The sequence below is a fragment of the Aethalodelphis obliquidens genome, unplaced genomic scaffold (assembly GCF_003676395.1).
Source record: "Aethalodelphis obliquidens isolate GAN/ISIS:26980383/991018 unplaced genomic scaffold, ASM367639v1 scaffold61, whole genome shotgun sequence".
Taxonomy (NCBI): domain Eukaryota; kingdom Metazoa; phylum Chordata; class Mammalia; order Artiodactyla; family Delphinidae; genus Aethalodelphis; species Aethalodelphis obliquidens.
Genome location: NW_020838005.1, coordinates 9,167,897 through 9,194,726, shown reverse-complemented (window position 1 = coordinate 9,194,726; position 26,830 = coordinate 9,167,897). Strand labels below are relative to the sequence as shown.

The following is a 26,830-nucleotide window of genomic DNA, read 5'->3' as shown; positions in this document are numbered from 1 at the left end:
AGAGAAAGAGAGAGAGAGAGAGAGAAGTTCACAGTGTACTCAAATTTTCTAATCTTTTCCTTCGCGATTTGCGGTTTTTGTATTTTAATGAAGAAATTCTTCCAAGGTCCTAAGGATAATCTCTCCATCTGCTTCCAAAATGCTTAAGGTTCTGCCTTTCACACATAAGCCCTTGATTCACTCGGGTTTCTGTTTTTGTTTTTAACATTGTGAAATAGAGATTCACTTTCATTCTTTTTCTACATGGAAAAATCAATTATCCCCAGTCATTCTCATTGAGGGAAAATGAGTGGGAAAGTAAAACGAACACTGTGACCAGATTGAGACAATTCAGTACCAATATCTGGATTCCAACCTCAGTGAAGCACGGAGAACGCTGGTGCTGTAACCCTGGCAGAGACACAGGCTGCTCAGAATGATCGCCTTGACTCAGAACTTGGGGTTTTAGTCTTTCCAGCACCCTCACACATAATAAAGCTTCTTTATTTGGAGCTTCGCTAGTTCAGAACTGTTAGCATTCAGTTACTCTGTTGAAGTATAAATCTACCAAGAATAATGACAGAGATTGCAAACAATCTTAGGAGTATAAAGGGGGATGTTCACAAGAAAGAAAACTATCTTCAAGGACTTCAAAAGAACTTGTTTGTTTAGAATGTTATGCTTAAATATATGTTTAAGTCAGTCTACCTCATAGGAACTTCTACTAAGCAAGCATCATGTTTTTACACATTGATAGAAAGAAATAATAGTTTTTAGGCTAATTTGAAGTAGCTTTTTTCCCAGAGTCATATCATGTTTTTAAATAGAAGCAAATAAACTGCAATACTGTTTAATGAGTTTAATAAAATGGAAAATAATCCTTTAGTTACACTGGTAATCACATGTTTTACTCAAAGGAATTAATTTTGAGGAAGACAAGATGAAACAGAAGTGTCAAAACTGTCAAATCGTGTACTTTACTAATCATGGACCCATATTAGTTTTATTGATTTTATTTTATGTGCTATGTGGTTGAATTATCTAATGTGTAACAAATTACCCCAAAACTTGTCAGAGTAGCACAAAGCAACAAACATTCGTTGTCTCGCACGGTTCCTGAGATTTAGGACTCTGGATGGTACGCTTGGGTACTGGCTCAACTGCCACTTGAACTGCCTTCCAAGCTCACGTACCTGTTCATTGTTAGGCCTGGGTTCTTGCTGGCTTTGGGTCTCAGTTCCTCGTCACAGGGGCCCCTCCAGAGCTGCCTGAGTGTCCTCTCGCGAGACGACCTACTTCCCCACAACGAGGGAGCCAAAAGAGGAGTGTGAGCTAAATCCCGAGGACCTGCCATCCCTCCTGCTGTTCTAGGGCCACACAAACCAACCCTGCTACAAAGTAAGAGGGGATTACATGGTGGGGGGTGAACTAGGAGGTGGGAAAGATTGGAAGCCATTCTGGTGGCTTTGCTGTTACACTGTGTTATTTTAAAAAAGAATATAGAGGGCTTCCCTGGTAGCGCAGTGGTTGAGAGTCCGTCTGCCGATGCAGGGGACACGGGTTCGTGCCCCGGTCCGGGAAGATCCCACATGCCGCGGAGCGGCTGGGCCCGCGAGCCATGGCCGCTGAGCCTGTGCGTCCGGAGCCTGTGCTCCGCAACGGGAGAGGCCACAACAGTGAGAGGCCCGCGTACCGGAAAAAAAAAAAAAAAGTACACACAAGAGTGGCATTTATAGGGACTTCCCTGGGCTAGTGGTTAGGATTCCGGGCTTTCACTGCAGTGGCCCAGGTTCAACCCCTAGTCGGGAAAGATGCTGCAAGGCACGTGGTATGGCAAAAAAAAAAAAAAAAAAAAAAAAAATCTCTGAGGAAAAGAGTAGCATTTATATATACTTCTGGGTATTCTATTATGCTTCTTACATGCTTTGGGGTCTTCTATTTCAATCCATTGGTCTATTGTGGCATCATCATTATTCTGGTTTTGATTACCAGACCATAATAACATATTGCAATATCTGGTAGGGGAAAAAAAACACAAAAGAAAATATTAAACAAGAACAAAATTACAATTTTTGAAAAACTGGCTTGTATTTTTATGCTGAAATAATTGAGCTTACCTTCCTCCCCTTACAGATTCATTAATGTCAAAGAAGTGGCTATCAACAATTTATGAAAAACAGAAAATAATTTTAACAACTTGGGAAAGGAATGCAGGATAATGAAGCTACATAATCATAGGGGAAATGTGGAGGGGACGTGTGAACAATTGGTTCCCAAGGGGAAGGCAGCAGCTACATGTCTGGGGAAAGGTGACACAGACATGTAGACCTTAGAAGAAAAAAACGGATGATCGCCAAGGTATTCAACTGTAGCTGAACCTTAATATATTGGCTTAGTAACTTTTTGTTTATGTTGTGTGGGGTTTTTTTTTTTTAATATTTATATATTTGGCTGTGCCGGGTCTTAGTTGCGGCACGCGGGATCTAGTTCCCTGACCGGGGATCCAACCTGGACCCCCCAGCAGTGGAAGCATGGAGTCCTAACCACAGGACCACCAGGGAAGTCCCCTGTCTGTGGTTCTGATTTTGCTATTTTCATGTCCACACACAGTAATGTGGCATGAGCGGCCAACTGTAAATCCAGGATACTTGCTTTCTTATTCTCCTGGCCACCATCTCACTTTACACCTGTGTTATTCATCGTGTAATAACTTCTGTGGCAACCCCAAGCTTCGGGGGTGTAATGCAGTGGAGGCTAAGTTCTTGCTTGGTCACAGTCCAGTACGAGTGCAGCAGGAAGAAGCGGGGGACTCTTCCACACATGCCCTCACAGGGACTCTTCCAGCCCGTTGACCTTGTCTTCCCCTGAATTCTGTTCATCTGACGACGGGCAGAGGAAAAAACAGAACTTGGAGGACTGTGTACGCTGATGATCAGGGGCCAGGCCTGCAAGTGGTGTACGTAATTTCCATTGGCCAGAACGCAGTCACGTGACCCCTGTACGAGGGTCTCGGAAACGCACTAAGGCTGTGCTTCCGGAAGAACCGGGAGGAGTTTGGGGAACACACACTGGTCCTTGCGTAGCATCCCTCCTGCCCTCCTGGGGGATGAGGCTGTGCGCTCTGCTGAAACCCCGCCTGCAAAACTCTAGCATTCAGTCCTTCAGTCTTTCATTTTCTTGTACTTTATGCTTTGAAACAGCTATTCTTCGAATTTGTAGAAATAAGAAGGAACTTTACTACCCAATGAGTTTTTTTGTTTTTTTTTAATTTATTTATTTTTGCTGTGTTGGGTCTTCGTTTCTGTGCGAGGGCTTTCTCTACTTGTGGCAAGAGGGGGCCACTCTTCATCTCGGTGCGCAGACCTCTCACTATCGCGGCCTCTCCTGTTGCGGAGCACAGGCTCCAAACGCGCAGGCTCAGTAGTTGTGGCTCACGGGCCTAGTTGCTCTGCGGCATGTGGGATCCTCCCAGACCAGGGCTCGAACCCGTGTCCCCTGCATTAGCAGGCAGACTCCCAACCACTGCGCCACCAGGGAAGCCCCCCAATGAGTTTTTTAAAATTCGTATTGGAGTATAGTTGCTATACAATGTTGTGTTAGTTTCTGCTGTACAGTAAAGTAAATCAGCTAAACATATACATCTATCCCCTCTTTTTTGGATTTCCTTCCCATTGAGGTCACCACAGAGCACTGAGTAGAGCTCCCTGTGCTATACAGTAGGTTCTCATTAGTTATCTATTTTATACATAGTAGTGTATATGTCAATCCCAATCTCCCAATTCCTCCCACCCCCTCTTCCCCCCTTGGTTTGAGCTGGGTGGTAGACGGTAGGTCTAAATGAAGACGGGGGACTAGTCTGGAGCTGCTGCGTGTGGTTGGGTGAGGTTGTGCTGCTCTGAAACCACAGGGTTCATACTGCAGGGGATCAGTAAATGCAGGTTGATGGAAACTCTAAGTGGTAAAGTTCCTCTTTTAACTCACTGATGCTAAAGCATGAGAATGCAGATTTTAAATGATGGACAGTTGTTTTAAATGCCTGCTTGTATGCAGGTGTGAATTCTTATTCCCAGCACCTTCTCTCTGTGCAATCAACATTTTTAAAAACCTTTGAAGTAAAACAATCTGCATTTGAAAATTTCCATATGTAATACAATGAATTCAATAAACGGTCACTTGAGACAAGAAAAGAGAAAGGTAATGAAAAATTCTGATTTCTAATGCTGAGATTTCAAAATTAAAGAAGCAAAATAAAATTTAAAACCTCAGATGCAACAGATTTGAACTATTGATATTTTCCCCCTTGATTGATTTGCTTTTCTTATTAAGCATTAAATGACTCATGAAATCAGACATCATCATATACTCCTCTGCAATCATTTTTTTAACTGACCTATTTCTAGGCAAGAGACACAGTTCAAGTCGCTTGGTAGACTTCACAAGAGGAACTGGTGATTGAAATTTTATTTAATGTTGAATTAAAGCATTGTAATAATTTATTTGCTCTTGCTAACACATCTGATTTAAGATTTTCTCAATCCTTAGCTTAAGCAATTGAGGATTTTCCTTAGATTGCATTCACGGATTATTAACCTCCTGTTTTCTCAAGTTTGGTTAAAAATAATTCTAGGGCTTCTCTGGTGGCACAGTGGTTGAGAGTCCGCCTGCCGATGCAGAGGACATGGGTTCATGCCCCGGTCCGGGAAGATCCCACATGCCATGGAGCGGCTGGGCCCGTGAGCCATGGCCGCTGAGCCTGCGCGTCCGGAGCCTGTGCTCCGCAACGGGAGAGGCCACAGCAGTGAGAGGCCCCCATACCGCAAAATAAAATAAAATAAAATAAAAAATAATAATTCTAATTTGTTGCACAATTCTAGTTCTAGTTTACTTTTTTCTGTGCTCCCAGATTTCTGCTCCCCAAATTTTTTGTTTCAATTTTTTTCTTTTCTTATCATACATTATCCGTAAAGAGCTTCACGGGTAGCAATGCTCATTAGCATCCCCTTCCTTCCTTCCTTCTTCCTTCCTTCCTTCCTCCCTCCCTCCCTCCTTCCCTCTCTCTCTTTCCTTTCCTTTCCTTTCTTTCCTTTTGAACATAAGGCATCAACTAGAGTGAATCATGGCAGTGAAACTCTTGATAAGTTCATGATGTCAGCCATTATGGCATAACACTGAATGACAGGTACCCAGAAAAAGAGTGTTTTCACACAATTCTAATAGTAAAAAGGGATATTTGGAAATCGTTATAAAATAGAACGTTAAATTTTTAATTAGAGGTAGTAGTGAGAAGAACGGCCAAGCAAAAGAAACACATTCTAAAACCATTAATCATTCCATTTGGATTTCCCAGGCTGTGAGCTCCATAAGAGCAGGACATTGTGTCCTCAGTCTGGCACAGTGACTCAACATGTGTTCCATGAATGTATCAGTGAAATCATATGTGAACGGTGAGGCTTATTACATACCCTCGAACCTTTCAAATACAACCAGAATCCTTTCCATGTTGAGATATGAAAATTTGTGCATAGTGTGTTAGAAGAAAGTTATACAAATGCTTTTAATACTGTGAATAGTTTGTCTTTTTTAAAAAAGAAAGCAAACTGGACAGTCATAAATATTTCCAGGGCCTAGTCCACTGGTTGATGTTCTTTGATCCGTGCTGATGGAAAACTGTCAAATCACATTGAAAATGTCTCCTTGTGATGAAAACAGTTTCATTTCTGGAGTCAATTTGCTACCTGCTCCTTTTTTTTTTTTTTTTTTTTTCGGTACACGGGCCTCTCACTGTTGTGGCCTCTCCTGTTGCGGAGCACAGGCTCCGGACGTGCAGGCTCAGCGGCCATGGCTCATGGGCCCAGCCGCTCCGCGGCACGTGGGATCCTCCCGGACCGGGGCACGAACCCACGTCCCCTGCATCGGCAGGCGGACTCTCAACCACTGCGCCACCAGGGAAGCCCTGCACTCATATTTTTAAGCAAAAAGTAATTTGGTGGCATAAAATTGAAATTTGTTCTTAATATTTAAAAAAAAATAAAACTCCCAAATTCTCTTACTCTCGGAGGTAATCCCGAGATCAACTTGGTTCTTTGTTAAAATGTTAAGCAGTCTGCCTAATAGCTGTTTGCAGACGGGCCCAGCTGTTGCATTTTGTTTTGTCCTGTCTTTCCATCAGATTGCTGTCGGTGAGGTGCTCATAAGCACTGCTCTGAATGTAATGGGTAAGCAGACACCAGGACATAGTTACTTGCTCCTTGAGTCTGAATGGCGCCTAGTACAGGTATCACATGCCCTAGAATGCAGCAGCTATTTAGCAGACAGAAATTGTCTGAACTGAAGAAGAGCGCTGGTTTCTCTTCCTTCAGTCTTTTAGGAAATTAAATATTTGTGCATTCTTAACATTATCTGGTAATGGGAGGCGAGGGACTCTAAGCTGAACCATGTGGACTCCAGGCTCTCTGTTGCTCTCAATCCACACCCACTGTGGTCTGGTTTCCTCCCTTTCCTGTTGTCCTTAAGATTATTTCTAAAATCCTTGGTTTAGCCATCGCTCTCCGTGGATCACTCACACCAGCCGTAGGACCGCTTTCTGTTCTCTTATCTCCCTCAGCCACCTCCTTGGCTGGGTAACACCTACTCCTGCATCAGTCTGCTCTTCAAGGAGCCCCTCTGTGATCCACCAGATTTAGGTAGCATGAGGCGCCCCCGTTGCATCGTGTACTGAATCTGAAGTGGGTCTCATCATAACACACCTTACATAACTTACTGTCCACCTTCCTTCTGGGCCTCTAAGCTCTGTGAAAGCAGGGGATTTTCCCGGCTCATCCAGCGCTGTGTCTCCAGTGCCCATGCTCAGTTTACGAACACTTAATTAAATTGAACAAATGATTCATGTCTTCAACTTGATATAGGAGTTTCCACCGAGTAAAGGAAACCTTAGACTGGGAGTTTGTAGAAATGGGTTCAAATCTTATTCGCAGCACGGTGTGTTCTAAGGCCAGTTTCTTTGACCTTGGTCCCCCTCTTCCAACAAAGCAAGTAAAATAGCTTAGGGGCTTCCCTGGTGGCGCAGTGGTTGAGAGTCCGCCTGCCGATGCAGGGGACGCGGGTTCGTGCCCCGGTCCGGGAAGATCCTACATGCCGCGGAGCGGCTGGGCCCGAGAGCCATGGCTGCTGAGCCTGCGCGTCCGGAGCCTGTGCTCCGCAACGGGAGAGGCCACAACAGTGAGAGGCCCGCGTACCGCAAAAAAAAAAAAAAAAAAAAAAAAAGCTTAATTTAGGTTGCCCCATCACAGTTTGTGAAACTGAGACACTCTTGCACTATGATAAACTCAGCAGAGGTACTTTGGTCCCCTGAAGATGACGGTTACGCATGCAACGTGGCTGTAAAGACCAGCAATTAAACAACAGTCCTCCCATCGGGGCAGGGCAAGGGCTGTCCTCGAGGCACAGCAGGGACTGTCCTGTAGCTCTGCCTCTGGGGCCGCACAGCCCGGACTCCTCCAGCTACTGACCAGAGGGGGTATCTGTCTGCTGTCTCCCCAGAGTCCACGCAAGACAGAATCGTTTCTATTATTTTATTTGTGAACTCTACCCATTAGTGCTCGGTGCCAGGACAACCGCAATGTACCTTTGTGGGTCTCTGTGATTCCCATTTAAAGCCTAATGAGGTCAGTCAAAAGTGAGGCCAAATTCACCACTGATTATTCATCATTTGTATCCAACTTCCAAAAAGAGGAGAACAGGCTGTTTATTTAAATCATACCCTAAGAACAGGAAAGATCAGGGTAACTGGAGTGGTGGATAGTAGGGGTTAGGGCTCAAGCAGGTGACACATGGGGTAAATGGGACATTGACTACAGGCCCTCGATCAGGAATGTTTCATCCCTCTGTTTTCTTGCTCTTTCTCTTGGAGATGTAAGCATATTTCTTTTTAGACGTCAAAAGAAAAGACAAAAGACCTCCTAGTTCCTGACCTGTATAGGTCAATGCAGAAGAACTGGTGTTTCTTCTTAGGTTTCCTCCTTTCCAATTACTCACGTCTTGGTTCAATGATTAAAATACACCCGCTGGATGAATCACGTGGTGGGACAATATACGTAATGGAATCTCAGCCACACCCCACTGGTAAGAATAACAAACAGTTCAGCCAACGCGTCTATGGTCCTCGGGACTCAGGAAAAGGCTCGTTCTCGAAGTCTGTGCCCCACAATGAGCGTGAGTGTTCATCAGTCAGCTCCTGTCCTCCGAGACCCTCCAGTCTCTGTAGATGGGATCTGTGCTGAAGATTTTTGTTTTCTTTTTAAAATGCAGGAAAAGAAAATCTTGTCGTTTTTTTACCATAACCTACCTAATGTGACCTATTAAGTCATCCCCTTGGCTGTGGGTCTCCGTTTTATTTCTCTGACTTCACCCTGTTTTCCTGGTTCCCACCTCTTTCTTAACACTTGGTTTTTAAAAAGTGAAAAACTTAATCACCACAAAGCCAGGAACAACTGAGAAACCACAGCCTTATTTTTAGACAACACATAAATCATCCCGGAAAAGGTCTCTATCCTAAGGATTTCCCCAGATGTACATTCTACAATTCCCTCTGTATTTTTAGTTCAAGAGTCACAAAACCCAAAGTTTGTATTCTTTGTCATTCAAAAAAGAAATCTGCACCCAAAGTGTGAAATTAATGGCCAGCTTTTGCTGTTGTTGTCATTTATCATCTCTGGGAGCAGGATTACGATCTTGAGAAACAGTAGCTACCTCTCTATTTTACTCATGTGAGGTACGTGCAAACCAAAGAATTCTGGTCTTTAAAAAATGTTCCAGGGCTTCCCTGGTGGCGCAGTGGTTGAGAGTCCGCCTGCCGATGCAGGGAACACGGGTTCGTGCCCTGGTCTGGGAAGATCCCACATGCCGTGGAGTGGCTGGGCCCGTGAGCCACAACTACTGAGCCTGCGCCTCTGGAGCCTGTGCTCCGCAACGGGAGAGGCCACAACAGTGAGAGGCCCGCATACCGCAAAAAAAAAAAAAAAAAGTTCCATATATTAACTGACTTATTTTGTTTTGCCTTAGAAACATTCTCTATTGTATCAGTGGGATTCCATTAATGGGATGGGTGTGGGGAAGATGGAGTATTCATCGTTTAAAAAAAATTTTTTTAAAAAGTAAGTTAACTTATTTAGAGTACCTATTAAACGTTCACTTTATGTTCACCTATACATGAACATAAATCACAAAATTAGAGCATAATTCATAAAGCTAGATATTCTGTCAAGTGGGCAAAACCTGTATTGTTCATGGAAGCTTGAACCTAAACATTATAGAAGCTTGAACCTAAGACATTAAGTAGATAAATATGACATATAATAGGTCAGTTATTTCTAAAGTGTAGTAAAGTTGGGGTTAAAAGGGATGATTAAGTAGAATGTGAATTATTAAAATTTTGATAATTATGCATTAATTTTAATAAGTGTTGAAAAATTAATAACACAGTCCTGTGATTTTACTAGTATCATTGTTTAGTACAAAGCTAAACGTAACTTTATAAAAGTATATAATTTGAATGGAAAATATTAAGCAATAATATGTATACTACTCTAGGTATAACTAAAAATGGCACAAACAGTACCAAGATGAATAAAGTTCAGGAAACACTAACACAGGTAACTCGCTAGTATTGGTACCACATCTACTATATGACTTAAGTGTTACAAAACTGAAATCAGATTATCATAGAAAGTGTGGTGATTTGGCTCACCTGTTACCACATTTACATGGCATCATTGGGGAAATAACAGTTCCTTAACATTTAGTTCTTAGGCTTTTTCCATTTAATTACTCTATTCAGTCAATGAATATGGTGAATCTTTGAAAACGTATTAAGCATCTACTATGTACAAGGCCTCTGATGGGTAATTTCCAGGAATATAGAAATCTTTTAAAGACACACCACTTTCTTTCTTTAAAATTTTGTTGATAAGGTTTATTTTGAAAAGTAACACTTTCATAATCAATAATTTAGATAAGAAAGAGGAATATTGAGAAGATTCCCAACAATCCCACTATTTAGACAGAGATCAAAATGTTAGTGGGTTATTTCCTTATAGGCTTTTTTAAATGAAAATATTTATTTTATTAACGAGTTAGAACCAGAATGCACTTACTTTTTTTTTTTTTTTTTGCGGTACACGGGCCTCTCACCGTTGCGGCCTCTCCCATTGCAGAGCACAGGCTCCAGACGCGCAGGCTCAGCGGCCATGGCTCATGGGCCCAGCCGCTCCGTGGCATGTGGGATCTTCCTGGACTGGGGCACGAACCTGTGTCCCCTGCATCGGCAGGCAGACTCTCAACCACTGCGCCACCAGGGAAGCCCTGCACTTACTTTTGTATCATATTTTCCCCCACTTACTGTTTCCATTTTCCCATGCTACTAAATATTTTCTAAAACATGATTTGAAGGACCAAATACACCATTTAACTATTCACCTATCAGTACATGTCGCTGAGTTCTAGCCAATAAAAGTTATCAGAAGGAATGTTCACCGCTCCAGGCCTGGCTCTTAAAACACAACACAGGGGATCCTGCACCTGCTCTTTTTTTCCCTAAACTGCCAGCTAGATGCAAAGAATCCAGTGGAGGGCTTGGGTTCCTCAGGGGATGGGAGATCCACTGAATGGGAAAAGCCTGGATCCCTAACGGGCTGGGAGGGGCGGAGTCCCTTCCCTCCCCACAACCTGCAAAGAGGATGGGACTGTGATGTGATACATTTTCATTGTATGAAGCCCCTGAAGTTGTGGGGTTTGTCATAGCAATAAGTCTACCCTCATTCATTGATGTTCTTCCTCAAAGTCTTAAAATCTTCCAAACTCCTGTTCACTGGTTTGGAAGCACCTTTTCTATGGGCCTTATTTTGACTTTTTCAGTTTGCTTAATCTCAGCTTAAGTCATTTATCTCGTCGTCAACTGGATGCGCGAATGTACTTTATTTCACTTACTGCCACTTCTCAAACCTAAGCAGAACAGGTTGCTGCGCGTGATTTTGCCCTAGAAGACAAATGTTCTACCGAGAACTCATTTAAGAAGGTCCTGCAGGATCTTCTCCTTCTCCACCATCCATCTCGTTTTCTAACACTCTGTACCAAGAAGTTCACGGAACCTACAATCTTTAAGATGTACTTAGTATAGGTATGCTTCAGTATCTCATTTGAGGCCATTATACTTCCAGGACACAATGTAAGGTGAACCACTAGAGGTTTTTGCTCCAGGGGTGATATCGTTGAACTTATATTTTAGAAAAATAATAGTAGTGGTAGGTCGAATGGTTTTAAGAAATAGGAGATTAAACGATGGGAACATGGTAAAGAAACTGCAAAGAAATGTGAATTATAGCAGTGGGAAGAGATGCAAAAGGAAACATCAGTGATGGGGTGGTCCTGACTTGTTAATGATGAAATCTGGAAGGAAAAGTGGAAGAAACTATGAAAGATGTCTTAGAAATTTCTTTTTTAAGTGCCAATGGCTAAATCAGGAGCCTAGGAAGAATAGACGATTTGGTGGGAAAATAAATGAATTGCACTTAACGGAACTGAAACCTTGTGATGGGTCAATCCTCACAAAGATTCAAAACTGAGGAAAAGAAAAAGAACTAGAACTGAATTCTAAACAATGCTGTCTTTTTACATAGCAGAATTTGTGATGAGACTGACAGTGAGTGGCCCGAGAGACAGGAAAACAACCAAAGGCCCAGAAGCCAAGGGATGAAACATTTCAGTAACAGTTCTACTGTACTGTTTAACCCGTCCATTAACTTAGTATATTTTTATTTCTTGAAATTAGGTCTTTTCTCAATTTTACTCATATTTTCAGAGCTCTCTTTTCACTTCTTGAGGTGTATTAAATGTGATTATATTCTGTGTCTGGTAATTCTAACTGCTAAGTTTTCCAGGCAGCCTATTTTGTAGAATATTATTTCCCACCCAGGGCTTTGGGAGTTCAGTGATTTTCAACTGTGAGTGACTCATCTTCTTAGGGACACAGGAACAGGACATTTTTCAAAGCCTGAGGTGAAGAGAGTTCTTTCAAAAAGGATTCACATTTGCAGTTCAGATGCCTTGTGACACCATTAGTCTGGGATCACTTTAAGTTCTTGGTCTGAGGTTTTTCTAGGCATCCAGGTTGTGTGAATTCTGACTGCAAACCAGGGTCAGGGCCACATTATGATGACTAGTTTCCTAGTTGGATGGTGTAGGGTATGTGTAGAGGGACGTTTCTCTTCAGGGTGAGGGGAATGTGTTCACTTAGTTCTCTCTCACCTTGGGGATGGAACCCTTCAGGGATCCTAGTTTTTGAGGTCCTATTAGGCTTTCCACTTTGGGATGGACCCTGAATTTGTTTTCTGTTCCTAAATCCTTGAACTCAGGATGTAAAAGATACTCAGGCACCCTAGGTTTGGCCAAAGCTCCAAGGCAAAAGCCAGCTTCCATACTCAGCTTACCTGTCTGTTCAGTCTTTTACCCTGGTATTTATTTTCTTGTTACCCATGCATGGACGCATTTAGAAAGATTACAGAGGTATTTCACCTGGCACTTCCAGTTGTTTTCATCAGCTCAGTTGGCCCCGCACCTAAACTGCCACTGTTACTTGGGAGATTCTATCTCCAATACAGGTAGTTCCACTTGAGAATATACTGTACACATGAAAATCTAAACCAAATTGCCGAGTAATCACTTACACAGTTTCTTTAAATAACGTGTGCTGCCAGAGCCTTTAAAGAGTTTGTTTTCCAGGTTATTAATTTAACTACTTACAGAGAGCCTGGAAGCAGCACAACAACTTCAGTGATTTGGAACCATAATAGTTGAAGAGTAATCAAAATATACCCATATTCTGACCTATTCTAACCACCTCCACGGTCAGAATCCTCGTCCAGGCTACCACGAGCCCCTGTCCGGATTATGAAAATAGCCTCCTAACTGGTCCTTGCTTTTATCGTTGTTCCTTTCCTTCACAAACCCAGAAGCCAGAGGCCGTGGTCCTACTTGGATGTGAGTTACATCGGGCCACCCCACCCACACTTTCTCAGCCAAAGCTCTCCTCCCGTCCTTGCTTTTCCTAAAACAAGCAGGAATGTTCTTGCCTCAGGGCCTTTGTATCTGCTGCCCTTTCAGCCTGAAGCCACCTCCGCTCAGGTAGCCATTCGCCCTGTTCCCTCAGCCCTTCAGGTCTTGTCCAGATATCATCCCCTCAATGCGACTGTCTCAGACTCTTTAAAATTGAAACCTTCCCTCACTCCCATCCGCATTCCAAATCCCACTTCCCTCCTTGATTTCTTTCCACAGTATTTGTCTTCTACTATACCACCTAAGTAAATGAGTTATTCTTGTAAGCTCTTAGGATAATTCTTGGCACATAAGTGATATACCAGCATCAATAACGATCATTTACATACCTTGTTTATTGTCTGACTCCATGACCACAAGGATTTCTGCTCCTCTAGTTTCCTGCTGTTTCCCATGATTTAAAACAATGGCTAGCACACGATACGTGCTCCAAACACTGCTGAATAAATAGAAATCTCTATAAATATACAATAAAAGATCATAACAAGGGATTGTTAAAAATCTTTTTACATAGTTTGAGAAATAGAAGCCATCCCATAAGACCAAGACCTCAAAGACCATTCTCCAAAAAAAAAGGAATTAAATTTCAAAACTCTTTGCAATATGCCAAAAGGTACATTTATCTAAACGACAGTATTTTTTTATGCAAAAAGATCTATTTCGCATTGCCTTGACCAATAGCTCTAAGAATACCATACTTCACTAAGTCTCGATTTGCATACAGGTACCACAATAACACCCATGCATATCATATGCCCTCACAAGTGAAAAGTCACAAACCAAAGTTTTAAATGACAGTGTTTTGAGCTCCCGTGAAGGTCACCACTCTGGGCCCACGTCTCCCAGGTGTGGCCCTCCAAGTCATCATTAACATACAGCCACGTGTTCAAATAAAGAGAAAGTGTACTGTTCATCGTTCAGTCTAAAAAGATGAAATTTCTGGGCATCAGCCAGGTGGAGAATGACGTTGTTGGAAAACATAAGGCTTAGAATTACCAGATATCTACTCCCAGGCCAGCCTCTAATTCCTGGATCATTTAGGATAATCTCCCTGCGTATACCCAGCATACACCTCAGTTTCATTCGTATGCAACTTTGCTTATCTCCTTTGCAGCCTCAGAAAAGGCTTCTAGGCATAGTCAATTACTAAAAATAACCCAATCTTATTGTAACTAGTCAAAACCATTCAGAAGATGGTGCAAAGCGCTTCTTTGTCGTTCCCATCATGTGCCTTTTGGGCTGCAGGCTGCCTCGGACAAGCAGGACAATGTTCCTTCGTCCTTGGCCCCTTTCTTCTGCTCCACACCGCTTCACCTCCCTGCAGAGAGCCTGCTCATCCAGCTACACCTATGGTGGTCCGGCCAGAGAGATTTGGCAAAATGCATCACCTAGAATCTCACATTCTTTAATATGGGAACCTGATACCTTCAAGAGAAACCAGCCTCTGTTTTGCTAATACAGTTGGCAGTCTGCTGACGGTGGGTTCTAGGTCCTGAAAATATTTGGAAAAAAGAAAATTCCAGAAAATTTCAAAAAGCGAAACTTGAGGGGCTTCCCTGGTGGCGCAGTGGTTGAGAGTCCACCTGCCGATGCAGGGGACACGGGTTCGTGCCCCGGTCTGGGAAGATCCCACATGCCGTGGAGCGGCTGGGCCCGTGAGCCATGGCCGCTGAGCCTGCGTGTCCGGAGCCTGTGCTCCGCAACGGGAGAGGCCACGGCAGTGAGGGGCCCGCGTACTGCAAAAACAAAACACACACAAAAAAAGCAAAACTTGAATTTGTCACACTAATGGGAACTATTTAAATAGCATTTACATTGTACTTAACAACTATTTACATAGTATTTACATTGTATTAGGTATTATAAGCAACCTAGAGATGATTTAAAGTATAAAGAAAGATATGCATAGGTTATATGTGAATATATATCATTTTACACAAGGGACTTGAGCATTCTCAGATTTTGGTCCGAGGGGTCCTGGAACCAATCCCCCTCAGATAACGAGGGACAACTGTACTGATAATCTCTCGGAGCATAACTTTGATGCAACAGAGGTGGAACAGAAAGAAGCTCTTTCAGTAAGAGGCACCAAGAACCCACCTATCTTACATAAAATGAGAGTTGGCTAGACTCTCATTTCTAATTTCCCTTCAAGTATTAAAATTTCATGAAATTAGAGTATGAAATTCACTGAAGAAAGACTCAAGTTCTCAGCAGAGTGTGGTTAAATGACATAAAAAAGTCTTCAAAACTGAAATTTGTCAAGGTATTACTGTAAGTCCTATGACAGTTTGTGCATATAAACTTCCACATCAGTGGGCAGATAGGTAGTTTCAGTTTATTATCTAGGAATTACAGCACTCATTTTGGTCAGATAAAAATGTAGAACGGTGCACCCTCCTTCCCCAGGGCAAAGCCACCTACTTCTAAAATACTTTTGCAAAACATTTAGATATTATCGCCTTTTAAGATCTATTGATTCAAAATGATTAAAGCATGGGGAAGAAAAGTACCTGAACCTCTATACACATTATCAAGTCGTACAAAGACACTGAAACTCTTAAAGATTAGGGAAAACTGAGATAAAGAATTTTATAGCTGAGGTGAAGTGGGGAGAGTGACTAGCTTCGGTTTCTAAGATTTTTATTTTTTAGTGACAGAAGTACCTGATATAATTTTTATTAGCTATAAAAAAGATTGGGTTATTTTTAGTAATGGACTATGCCTAGAAGCCTTTTCAGACAACTCAAAAGACAAACAACAGAATTGCATACAAAGCAACTGAGGTATAGACTGCAGAGAGCTTATGCGGAGAGATTACCCTAAATGATCTGAGAATCAGAGGCTGAACAGGAAGTAGATACCTGGTAATTCCAAATCTTTTATTTTCCAACTATGCCATACTGCATTTTGCTAATGCCTGGAAAGTTCACCATTTTTTTAATTTGCATTTTTTAAATTAATTTTTATCGGAGTGTCGTTGCTTTACAATGTTGTATTAGTTTCTGCTGTACAACAAAGTGAATCAGCCATATGTATACATCTATCCCCTCTTATTTGGATTTCCTTCCCATTTAGGTCACCACAGAGCACTGAGTAGCGTTCCCTGTGCTATATAGTAGGTTCTCATTAGTTATTATTTTATACATAGTAGTGTGATTATGTCAGTGCCAATCTCCCAATTCATGACCCACGCCCTGGCATTGTCTGTTCTTTACGTCTGTGTCTCTATTTCTGCTTTGCAAATAAGTTCATCTGTATAATTTTTCTAGATTCCACACTGGAAAGTTCATCTTTTCTTCAGTTATCTTCTAACAAGTGAGCAAAGAACAAGAACATTTTCTCTTCCTGTACATATATGCAGTATATCTTCTATCACACAATGTTTCCAAACTTGCTTAAAACATAAGAGTGAGCATGTGAAACACAGCACATGTCAACTATGCTTTCACTCCTTCTCCCCCAACACAGCAGGTCCTGTGTGCTAGGCACTGTGAACGTCTGGGAAGATGACACCAAATGAGGACATGGCCTGATGGGGGTGACAGACCGCTGAGTAAGCAATGACAAAGCTGAGCCCTACATGCCATGACCAAGCATGAACAGGGGGCTCGGACAGCATAGGGTAGGGCTGGGGTCTGAAGAGAACGGAGGAATCTGGAGGAACTGATGTATAAAATGATTCTGAAGGATGATGGGAGTTTGGTGGGAGGTAGTTGGTGCTGAAACTAAGAGAGTGTTCCGGGTAAGGGAATAACCTGTGTGAAGGCCTAGAAGGGAGAGAGAACTTGGCCCATTCCAGAAACGGAGAGAAGGTCAACATAGCTGCAGTTTAGCTTGGAAAAGAGGACTCGTGGCCCAGCTGAGCCTGTGGAGGTAGCAGAGGCTGGCTCGCAAAGGTCTTTGGAATAAATTGAGAGGTTTGGGCTTAATTCTGAGAGCAATGGGAAGTTGCTGAAGGGGTTCCAAACAAGACTGTTAGGAGACAGAATGTGGTTCAGTCGCCGCTTAAATAAATGGTCAAGTCAGAAGAGCACTTCTGAAATATGGGAGTCTGAAAACACTACAGACCCCTGGAGAGGTAGTGTTCTACAGCATTCAATCTAAAAGTTTTTTTTTTTTAAATAAATTTATTTATTTATATTTGGCTGCGTTGGGTCTTCGTTGCTGCTTGTGGGCTTTCTCTAGTTGCGGCGCACGGGCTTTCTCTAGTTGCGGCGCGCAGGCTTTCTCTAGTTGCGGCGTGCGGGCTTTCTCTAGTTGCGGCGAGCAGGGGCTACTCTTCATTGTGGTGCGCGGGCTACTCACTACAGTGGCTTCTCTTGTTGCGGAGCACAGGCTCTAGGCGTGCGGGCTTCAGTAGTTGTGGCGCGAGGGCTTCAGTAGTTGTGGCACGCGGGCTTCAGTAGTTGTGGTGCACGGGCTCAGTAGTTGTGGCTCGCGGGCTCTAGAGCACAGACTCAGTAGTTGTTAAAAGGGTTTTAAAATAAGCATTTCTGCCTTCACAACAGCGTAGGAGACCATTAACCTCATCAAATGGAAGCCCTAGTGACAACAGTCTTTATTCCAGATGAGCACAACTCAGGAATTATCCATCTCTTTATTACAGAAATAGTAATACATGCCAGGAAAAAAAAAAAAGTATAGAGGCAGAATTTGACTTGGTTGTATTCTACACAAGAGTGTAAATTTAAAAGTTTCAACCATCTATTAATATCACAGGACAATCAGAATTTCAGAATTGGAAGGGGTGTTCAAGATTCTTTGGCCCAACACCTTCGTTTTAGAGTTGAAGACACAGAGTATTTCTTTGCAAGATAATCAGAAATGAGCAATTATTTAAGATCTGAATTCTTTTTGAAAGACTTCAGCATATCATAATGGTAAGCGAAATACTACAAATAATAAATGGAATAACGAGTATTCTGATTTCCAGTGTTGTTCTTAAGCCTCCAAAGACCCTGACCTCCTAGGATTCAAAGCCTTGTGTGGCTCCCTTCCACACGGCACCAGACCACAGCTTCTGGACCCCTGTCTCTCTCTCTTTCTCTCCCTCCCTCCCTCTCCCAGATCTTTCCCTGCAGGAAGCCAGCTGCCTCGTCCTGAGCAGCTCTGTGACAAGGAACTGAAGTGTCCCTCAGTAGCCCGTGAGGCCTGCCTGTTGGCCTTGGGAGTGAACTTGGAAGCAGGTTCCTCCAGGCCCACCTGACAGCCTGGCAACAACCTCAGGAGAGACCCTGGGCCAGAGCCACCTAGATGGGCCACTCCTGGATTCCCAACCCTCAGAACTGCATGAAATAGTAAAAATTTGTTGCTTTAAAATGCTACATTTGGGGGTAATTTGTTATGCAGTAAGAGATAACTAATAAACACTGTCCAAAATTAATATATTCTTAACAAACTTAAGAATATATTCTTAAGTAAAAAAAATTTTTAAAGTATATTTTTTATACTTAAAAAAAATTAAATAACAATTATTTTCTAAACAATATAATACATTTTTTTTTTTTTTTTTTGGCCGCGTGGCTTTCGGAATCTTAGTTCCCTGACCAGGGATCAAACCTGGGCCCCAGGCAGTGAAAGCACCAAGTCCTAACCACTGGACCACCAGGGAATTCCCTATAATACATTCTTAACTTAAAAATACGATCACGGATGTTCTTCTTTGAAAAGAGGTGATCAAACGGTTTACAGAATAGGCACTAGGATATTTAACCAGTAATTTATAGGTCACTGAGACTAATTTAACCTGAGCTCTTAACAATCACATATAGTTAAAATTGAACTTTGGTTGCTAATAGTACTTGCCCTCGGCTATGTGTTCCCATTTCAATACATTTTAATTCTTTCCTTCCTTTCTTTCTTCCTTTTTTGGAAACCTCAGTAGACACAATGATCTGAATTTAAATTAAAATTATCACTTCCTTCTTAGTCCTGAGTAACCCTAGTAGGATTCAAAGTGAGGGGAAATAACAGTCTACCAGCTGATGGTGATAACCATGATAGCTAAAATAATCACCTTTCTAATTAAATAAAACCCACAAAGTTTTATCCTTGGAAGGAGAAGCTCCAGGTAAGGAGGACCAGCAGTTGATATAGTCCTGGTGTTTCTTCTAAGTTTCATCTTCCGTTTATATTCTCAATCCAATTATTCATTATTTCACCAAAAAATATTTATTGAACCCTTTCTACAAACGGGATACAATGATGAACTGGACAGACAAGGCTCCGTCCTCACATACCTTATGTAATTATCAGGGAGGGAGAGGTAGAGCACCCAGCAGGGTACCAGTCCCAGTGTGTTGGTGGGAAGGGCCCTAGGGGATGGGAGGGATTTGGGAGGAAGCATGGGAAAGCTTTTGTGTCACTTCAGGCAAAAAGAATCCCCCCGCCTGGAAGCAAAGGGAGTTCAAGACACACTTAGCAACTCAGATGTTCAGCTTGGCTGCAGGATAAAGAAGGAAGGAAGGAGTGGTTAGACCCCCGGAGCGGGCATCTCACCTCTAAACAGCAGCCCCGGCAAGGGCGCAGCTCCTCATGGTGGGTTCCCCTCGGACAGAGCAGACAGGGGAAGAATTTAAAAGCAACGAATCTTGAGGCCCTGACCTTTTGCATCCTAAGAACATTTATATTCCGGGCCCAGAAGGCTAGCCCAGCTTGGCAAGGAGCATGGACGCAGCCACACGAATTCTGAGACTAGAAATCTAATCTCTAAAAATCTGATTTCTCTAGAAATCTAGTCTGCTTTGAATCCCAGCTTGAGAACAATGGTGACGCCAGCCCCACTCACGTGGCGTAAAGATTAAATGCAGTAACACGTGTGAAGCATCCTGCAAACACCAGGCATTCAAAAGAATTATCTTTCCCCCATTACTGTGGAGCCCCCAGCTGAAGACACCATGTCACCACCTGCCACATGAGCCACCATAACCTGACAGAGGACAAGGCTCTCTTGGCCGTCCCGTGTCCCTCCAATTAAGTTCTGGTCTCAACCCTCTTTCCCGGCGAACCCCGGGTTAGACAAACCAGAAGTATTCCCCTACAACAATCCCTGTCATATGGTAACTGTAGTATTCATTAAGAAAAAACGAACTGCACCCAGACACACTGAGACTTGCCCCATTACTCTATCTGTACTTTATATTTGCACATGTACTTGACCTCCATTATTCCTTTTGATGATATTGTGAGGTGAGTATTGCAATCACTGTCCGGCAGACAAGAGCCCAAGGTTCAGAGAGGTTAAGTGACTGACCATGAACTAAGCTTTGGATGCGTGTAGCTCCTCATTTTCTAAACAGTTGGGTCAACTCTGCTGAGGCTGCCTCCTTGCAAATGCTGCAACAGGCTTGTATTTTATACTTTGAGTTTCTTTTAAACATTGCTAGGGGCTTCCCTGGTGGCGCGGTGGTTGAGAGTCCGCCTGCAGATGCAGGGGACACAGGTTCATGCCCCGGTCCGGGAAGATCCCACATGCCGCGGAGTGGCTGGGCCCGTGAGCCATGGCCGCTGAGCCTGCGCGTCCGGAGCCTGTGCTCCACAACGGGAGAGGCCTGCGTACTGCAAAAAAAAAAAAAAAAAAAAAACATTGCTAGGACTCAGAGGAGCCTGGGCTTTTACAACCATATACCCACTGGTCAATTTCTAATTTTGTGTCCTTTCACACGTATTTTAAGTTCTCTGTGCAAAACTTAAAGGGGGTGGCAGGGTCATCTCTGAATACCATTTCTGCCCAAGAATCCTTCTGATTGCTTTAGGGAGTGATAAGGACCACTTTCAATTTGCACACCTGCCTGACTATGCCCATAAGAGTAAAAATAAAGCTTCCTATTTTCTTAATAATCAAAAGCTGTCTCCTCTGACTGCGCAAATGAGAGCACAAACAGAAGGTTTCATTACTCCTGGAAGACTTCGGCTGCTGACTTCAAATGCAATTATTCCCTCATGTGATAGGAGTAAGATCCCTTGAAGGTCACCTCCTCCAAGCCCAGTCTCTGTCTAAGGACGTCTGCTTTGCAAAGGAGCCCTCCCCACTGTGAACAGCCCAAGTTGGGTCCACAAATGATCTTGTTCCTGCTTTCCACAGTTACCTAAATAAACCTTTCCCCAAGCACCCCTTCCTTTCACTGTTTCTCTGAAGGTGGTGCACAGATGAGCTGGGTCAGAATCACCTGGGTACAGGTGCTGCCTGGGTCCCCACATGGACCTGAATTGACTCAGGAGTGGGGCAGTAGCTTTCTACATTACCCAGCCGGTTCATACTTTATCAATCAAATTAAAGTCCAGGTCTTTTTCATCAAAAAAAAAAAAAAAGGTCTTCAGCAGTCTCCCTCGTCCTATATGAAAAGCAACTGATTTTGATTTAAGTAGTTGATAAAAATGCTGAGTCAGACAGTGACTTGTATTCAACCCATGACAGCCCTCCAGGTGCTGTATGTATTGGGCTTACATGCATTACTCTGCACAATTATCCAGCCAAGAACAGACCTGACCATATTGTCAGCCATTCTACATTTCCCCCTATTGTTCACTGCAAATATTTCGTGGGAATTCTGAAATGATTGGCATCTACAGAAATCCCCAATATACTAGGTAGTGTAACCCAAACCATGAAGCACATGGAGTTGGTCTGGTACAATTCTTTATCTATCCTGAATGAAATTCTCTATTTCATTCTAGAAATTTAAATAACCGGGTTTCACTTGTTTTAAAGTACCTGCAGATAGGAGACAATATTAAGGAAGAAGGATCAACTTTTACCATCCTAAAACTTAGGAGAAGATATTAAACATTCTGTTCAACTTGAATTAGGCAGATACGAGGTCACACTGATAACATAATCACGTGCATCTGGCAATAGAGGCGACTGACATCTTTGTTCGGAGATATGGGCACAAAAATTATTTCCTCCGGCCGGGGCATCTGGCTAAACATTTGTCAATACCCTTTCCCGTGTAATGTAGGTCTCAGGCTTCTGAAAGGCTTTTGAAAAACAGAAATCAAGGAACCTCCATCAAGCGGCAAAAATCGGGTCTGAAGGAGGCGACGAGGGTGGAGTATTTTTTTTTTTGAGTATTGTTTTACAAACCCCGAAATCCTCGGTCCTAGGAATAGAAACTTAGCCCTTGAACAAGGTTGGTATTGCTTATTCCCACTAGGTTGTTTTTCTTCTAATTAGCTCTGAGACAGCGACGTACTACCCGCTTTCCAAGTAGAGCTCCTGGGGTCCGGTGATATTTGCACATCACACCTGGGCCTTTCGATACAAATCCGGCTCCTTAAGGAGCCGTGTGAAGAAGCGAGCACAATCAATAAGGAAATATCCTCCCAGCTATAAATCAGCCACGTGGAGCTGCGGCAACGGCCGCCGCGACTTCCTGGTTTCCTTCCCGCCCGCCCCGCGGCGGGGGCCGGGGGGCCGGCGTTACAGCCCGAAAGGACAATAAAAGTTGGGGACCCGGTCAGCTTTTAGGGCTGAGCGGTGGGGCCGAGGCTGAGGACAGACCTGGGGAGAGTGTAAGTTAGTCGCATGTAGCAGGACCTGGGGGGGTCGGGGGGACGGCGGCGGGGAAGGGGCTGCGGACCGGCCGGGGGCCGCCCAGCGAGGGCGTGGGGGCGGGAGCGGCCGGGGGAGGGAGGGGAGAGCGGGGGTGGGGCGGCCCGCCAGGCGAGGGGAGTTCCGGATCGGAGGCGGGGAGGGCGGCCGCCGGGCGGCGGGGGCGGGAGGAGGAGGCGGCGAGCGCGGGGGGGAAGGAGGGAGGGGAGAGCGGTGGCGGCGGCTGCGCCCGGCTGTGCGCCTCTCGCCGCCGGAGGAAGATGAGGCTGAAGATCGGGCTCCTCTTACGCAGTTTGCTGGTGGTGGGCAGCTTCCTGGTGCTGGTGGTCCTCTGGTCCTCCCTATCCCCGCGGCCGGACGAGCCGAGCCCGCTGAGCAGGATGAGGGTGAGTGACCCGCCCGCCCCCTCCGGCGGCGGAGAGCTGCAACTTGTTTTGTTCGCGCGCCTGGCGGGAGCGGGGTCGGCGGGTCGAGCGCGGGCTCCGCAGGTGGCGCGACGGGCGGGTGGGGGCCCCGAACCCCGCGTCCGGTCCCAGCCCCCACCGCACCTCCCCGCGCCACCCCGCCCCGCGCTGCGGGGGGGGGCTCGGCGGCCGCCCTCCGCACCTGGAACGCGGGCTGGAGGAGAGAAGGGCCGGGCCAGGACCGCCGCGGCAGCAGCCGGGGACGCGGGGCTGGTCCGGGCTGCGGCCTGTGGCGCGCGCATGCCTGACGGAGGCGAGGGGCCGCGGCCGCCGCCACCGCCGGTGCGGACCAGGCCCCTGGGTCTGGCCGCCCCCGCGCGTCCAGGGCGCCCCCCTCCTCCCGGTCTCCGGCGCCCCCGGCTGCCAGCCCGGGTGGGAACGCGCGGCCCCGCCTCCGGCTCCGCGGAGAGCGCCGCCCCCTCGGCTTCGGCGCCGAGACTGGCGATGCGCGGCCGAGGCCTCGCCCAGAACCGGCCTCCCTCCGCCTCCCGCTCCCTCGCTCCCCCTCTCCCCTCCCGGCGGCCGCTCTCGCCCGCCTGCGGACCCCCGCCCCGGAGCCCCCTCCATCGGCCGCCCCGTCGGGCCGGAGCCCGCCTCTCCTCCCCTCTTCCCTCCCCAGGTTGCGGCCGGGCCGCGGGGCCGCCAAACTAACTTGTGCGGTCGACGCCCGCGCCGAGGGCTCCTCCGGACGCGCTGTCCGCCGCCCGACTCTCCCGGTCTGTGGGGCTCCGTCGGCGCCCCGGGACGTGGGTGACCTGGGCCCCGGGCTGCGGCCCCGCTGACCCGGCCGCGCCCCCGGCCCGACCTGCCCGCCTTTATGGCCGCGCCCCTCCTTCCCCTGGGACGCGGGAGCCGGGGGCTCGGGGGCTGGGCAGCTGTGCTGCTTCCAGCGCCTTGTGCAAACAGCGTCTGCATTGCATCCGAGGGGTCGCCTTTATTAACTTTCCTTTTGGAAAGTTAGCGTCTGGAAGTAGAGGGAGAAGGCGTCCTTTCAACACTAAGAATCGTAGGAAGAGATTCCCTTATCTGCTCCTGCCCCTGTGACGAGGGAAGGTTTACGCTTGAGATTTACTCTTAAGTTTTAGTGTGTATTTGAAGACACAACGGCACTGGAATCTCTTTATAACGTCTGGGGTGGATTCCCGTCTAAGTCATCTAAGTTAATGGTAATAAAAAGTACCCAGTTTTCCTTTTGAATGTGTTTGTGGTTTTAAGTCCCTCAGCTCTCATGGAGTGATGGTGACCTCTTTATGATTTTGCTTCAAAATGACTTATTGAGAAAGGACGACTGAATATTGCAGTTGTTTGAAAGCATTTGTGATCAAATGGCCTTTATACCGAGAGCTAATAAAGACATAAAGATGCCATTTCCTGGGGGAAGAAATTGAGGAAAGAGTGACAAAACTAGCCATATTCAGAATGTTCTGCAGTTCAGATAACAAGTCTTCTAAAGGGGTGATGGAGCGTCAGCCCCAATGCCTATTTCCTCTGAAATAATATATTAGTGCTGGTGCAAGTACTGAGCCACGAGCTCATTTAATAGCTGTAGGAGGTGGTTATAACTTGAATTTTGGTCCAACTTATTGGATAAAGTTTGTCGGTGGGTCCAGGGTAATTTCTGTCATTTGCCAAAGACTGAAGCTAGATTTTTAAGACTTTCAAACAATTTAAGAAGAATGCTTTATGTATGCGGAGAGCCAAACCCTTTTATTAAGTTTGCGGGTAAATATTAACTAAGCAAGTTAAGGTATAGCTTATAAATCATAAAAGCATAAATAAGGGACTATTGCCTCCCTTTAATAAAAGCTAATCTAAATGTTTCTGAAATACAGCAGTAGAAGGACATCTCCTTTCGGGAAAATTCTGACTCTGATTGTGATTACACATACTCCACTCACTGTGAAACACCTGCCTCTCCTTAACACTAATCCATGTATAGGGCTTTTTTGGATTCTGATAAATGGCCTGAGATAGTCTAGGACAATCCCATTTACCAAATACAGGTTATCCTTCTATTCTAGCAAGCTGGTCTTGGTGGGTCCACCCTGTGCAGGTTTTTGCCTCATACTTTCAGTGTTCCAGGCACAAAAGTCTGCCGTAGCCTGGTGCTTTTTTTTCCCTGGACTACTTCCTCCTTTAGATCTGCCCAGCAAAATGCGTCTCCTGTGGTCAAGACAAGAGGAGCACATTTATTTTCGCTTTCCCATCTCCGGGCCTCTTGCTGTTTCTCTGATGTGAATGATGTGAAAAGTGATCTTACCGTTCAAATTGTACTCTGTTGTATACGATTTGATTTATTCAACAAACATTTTTGAGTACCTCCCATGTCCTGGTGCTAGTTGTTAAGAAAGTACTCCTTGCTCCTAAACTCATGGATCTTGTAGGCTAGTGGGTCAAAAATCACATTAATCAAGATTTCACAAATCTGTAAATAAAAATTGTGCCACCACATGCTATGAAAAAAAAAAAAAAAACCCATAGGGGGTAAGAAAATGGAGGAACTTGGTCATATAAAGCCTTACCTGAAGAAATGGCTTTTGAGTTGAAATCTGCTGATCTGGGTATGAGAGGGGGACACCCCTGAGAGGGAGAAGTATGTGCAAAGGTCCTGAGGTAGGAGGTAGCATGGTGAGCTGAGGCAGTGGAAGAAGGCCAGCGTAATCACAAGATGGAGGGCGAGGGTTCAGAGAGACCATGCCAGGAATCAGGTCTTTAGAGCAGCCGTTAACTCCAAGGATGGAGCTCGTCGAAGGATTTTGAAATAGGGGAGAGGTGGGCTGAGATTTGTGCTTTGAAAAGACCACTCTAGCTGAATTGGTTTAGAGCAGATAGGAATCCTGTTGGAGGTTATGATAGCCCAGGTGAAACGTGATGTTGATGGCATTGGCAGGGTGACGGTGGAAGGAGAGAAAAGTCAGTTGATTCAAGAGCTATTAAACGAAGATGCAGAGGCACCAGGACTAGGTGTCTGCATGTGGGAGTGAAGGAGAAGGAAGGTGTCCAGAAGCACCCCATAGGCGGTAGAAGGATGACAGATTGTTTATTACATGGAAGGTTCTGAAGACAAAATCCATATGTTCTGATATTACGTTTTATGGTTATAATGGGAAGGCTTATCATCTTAGGCTTTGTCCTCTGAATATTTTAAGGTCAGCATTTATTAAAACCATCTGTTTAGTACTTGCAAAGCGTAGACAGTACCTTTAATTAATAAATTATAGTATCTCCCAGACCATTTCTCCCGGGTTTCGGTGCTGAGTGTTTAACGTTGAATCATTAGTCTCTGAAAATACAGGTCTGGAATGGAGATGTTGAAAGACCTTCAGTGGCTCTTTAACAGCAAATTCAGTACTCGTGAGAAGCTGCATGTAAACTGGCAGCTCTCTGTATGTGCAAATGTTACTTGACTCAAACTATTAATGCCACTTAGGCACAGAGCATCCATTGCTAGATGGAGAGGTTTTATGGGATAAGCTAAGACCAGTGGGAAGGAGCATTGCTTAATGAGGCTGTGACTGAATTGATCACCCAGTCAGTCAGGTTCTACCTTAACAAAGCCTTTTATCTCAGCGATGATCCGCTGCAACCAGAAAAGCTCTGCCCTTGAACATGAGATTTCTGTTTCAAATGGAAGCTTGTTTATTAGGGATGGAGCTATCACTTAGAAGAAATGTAGTGTCTTAAGAGGTCACTGTTGTTTCAGTTCCCCAAGTGAAATGCCCTG

The 26,830-nt window shown here is 44.8% G+C and overlaps 2 protein-coding genes across 11 annotated transcripts in view; one reads left to right on the top strand and one right to left on the bottom strand.

The window, feature by feature from the left end:
* Positions 1 to 757: 757 nt before the first annotated feature.
* On the bottom strand, positions 758 to 23,923 carry LOC113610157 (translation initiation factor IF-2-like). Of its 6 annotated transcripts, XM_027088004.1 has the most exons (4): positions 23,249 to 23,923; positions 13,416 to 13,525; positions 1,900 to 1,994; positions 758 to 1,271 (listed from the first exon to the last, which is right to left on the bottom strand). In XM_027088004.1, exons 1-3 carry the CDS (start codon positions 23,671 to 23,673, stop codon positions 1,933 to 1,935), a joined length of 597 nt encoding a protein of 198 aa, XP_026943805.1. In that variant the 5' UTR covers positions 23,674 to 23,923; the 3' UTR covers positions 758 to 1,271; positions 1,900 to 1,932. The 6 variants fall into 6 exon arrangements, 4 of the variants coding, with proteins under 4 accessions (XP_026943805.1, XP_026943804.1, XP_026943806.1 ...); XM_027088003.1 differs by lacking the exon at positions 758 to 1,271 and having other exon boundaries at positions 1,709 to 1,994; XM_027088005.1 differs by lacking the exon at positions 758 to 1,271 and having other exon boundaries at positions 1,709 to 1,994; positions 13,416 to 13,522.
* The window catches only part of GALNT7 (polypeptide N-acetylgalactosaminyltransferase 7), a 118,982-nt gene continuing 114,633 nt past the window's right edge, over positions 22,482 to 26,830 (top strand). For 2 of the 5 annotated variants that reach the window (XM_027088002.1, XM_027087995.1), the window contains exon 1: positions 22,836 to 23,028. In XM_027088002.1, the coding sequence (XP_026943803.1) occupies positions 22,903 to 23,028 (126 nt within the window). In that variant the 5' untranslated portion in view covers positions 22,836 to 22,902. Of the gene's footprint in view, positions 22,603 to 22,832; positions 23,029 to 26,830 lie in introns of those variants that run through there. The other 3 variants (XM_027087998.1, XR_003428975.1, XM_027087996.1) reach the window with 3 other exon arrangements.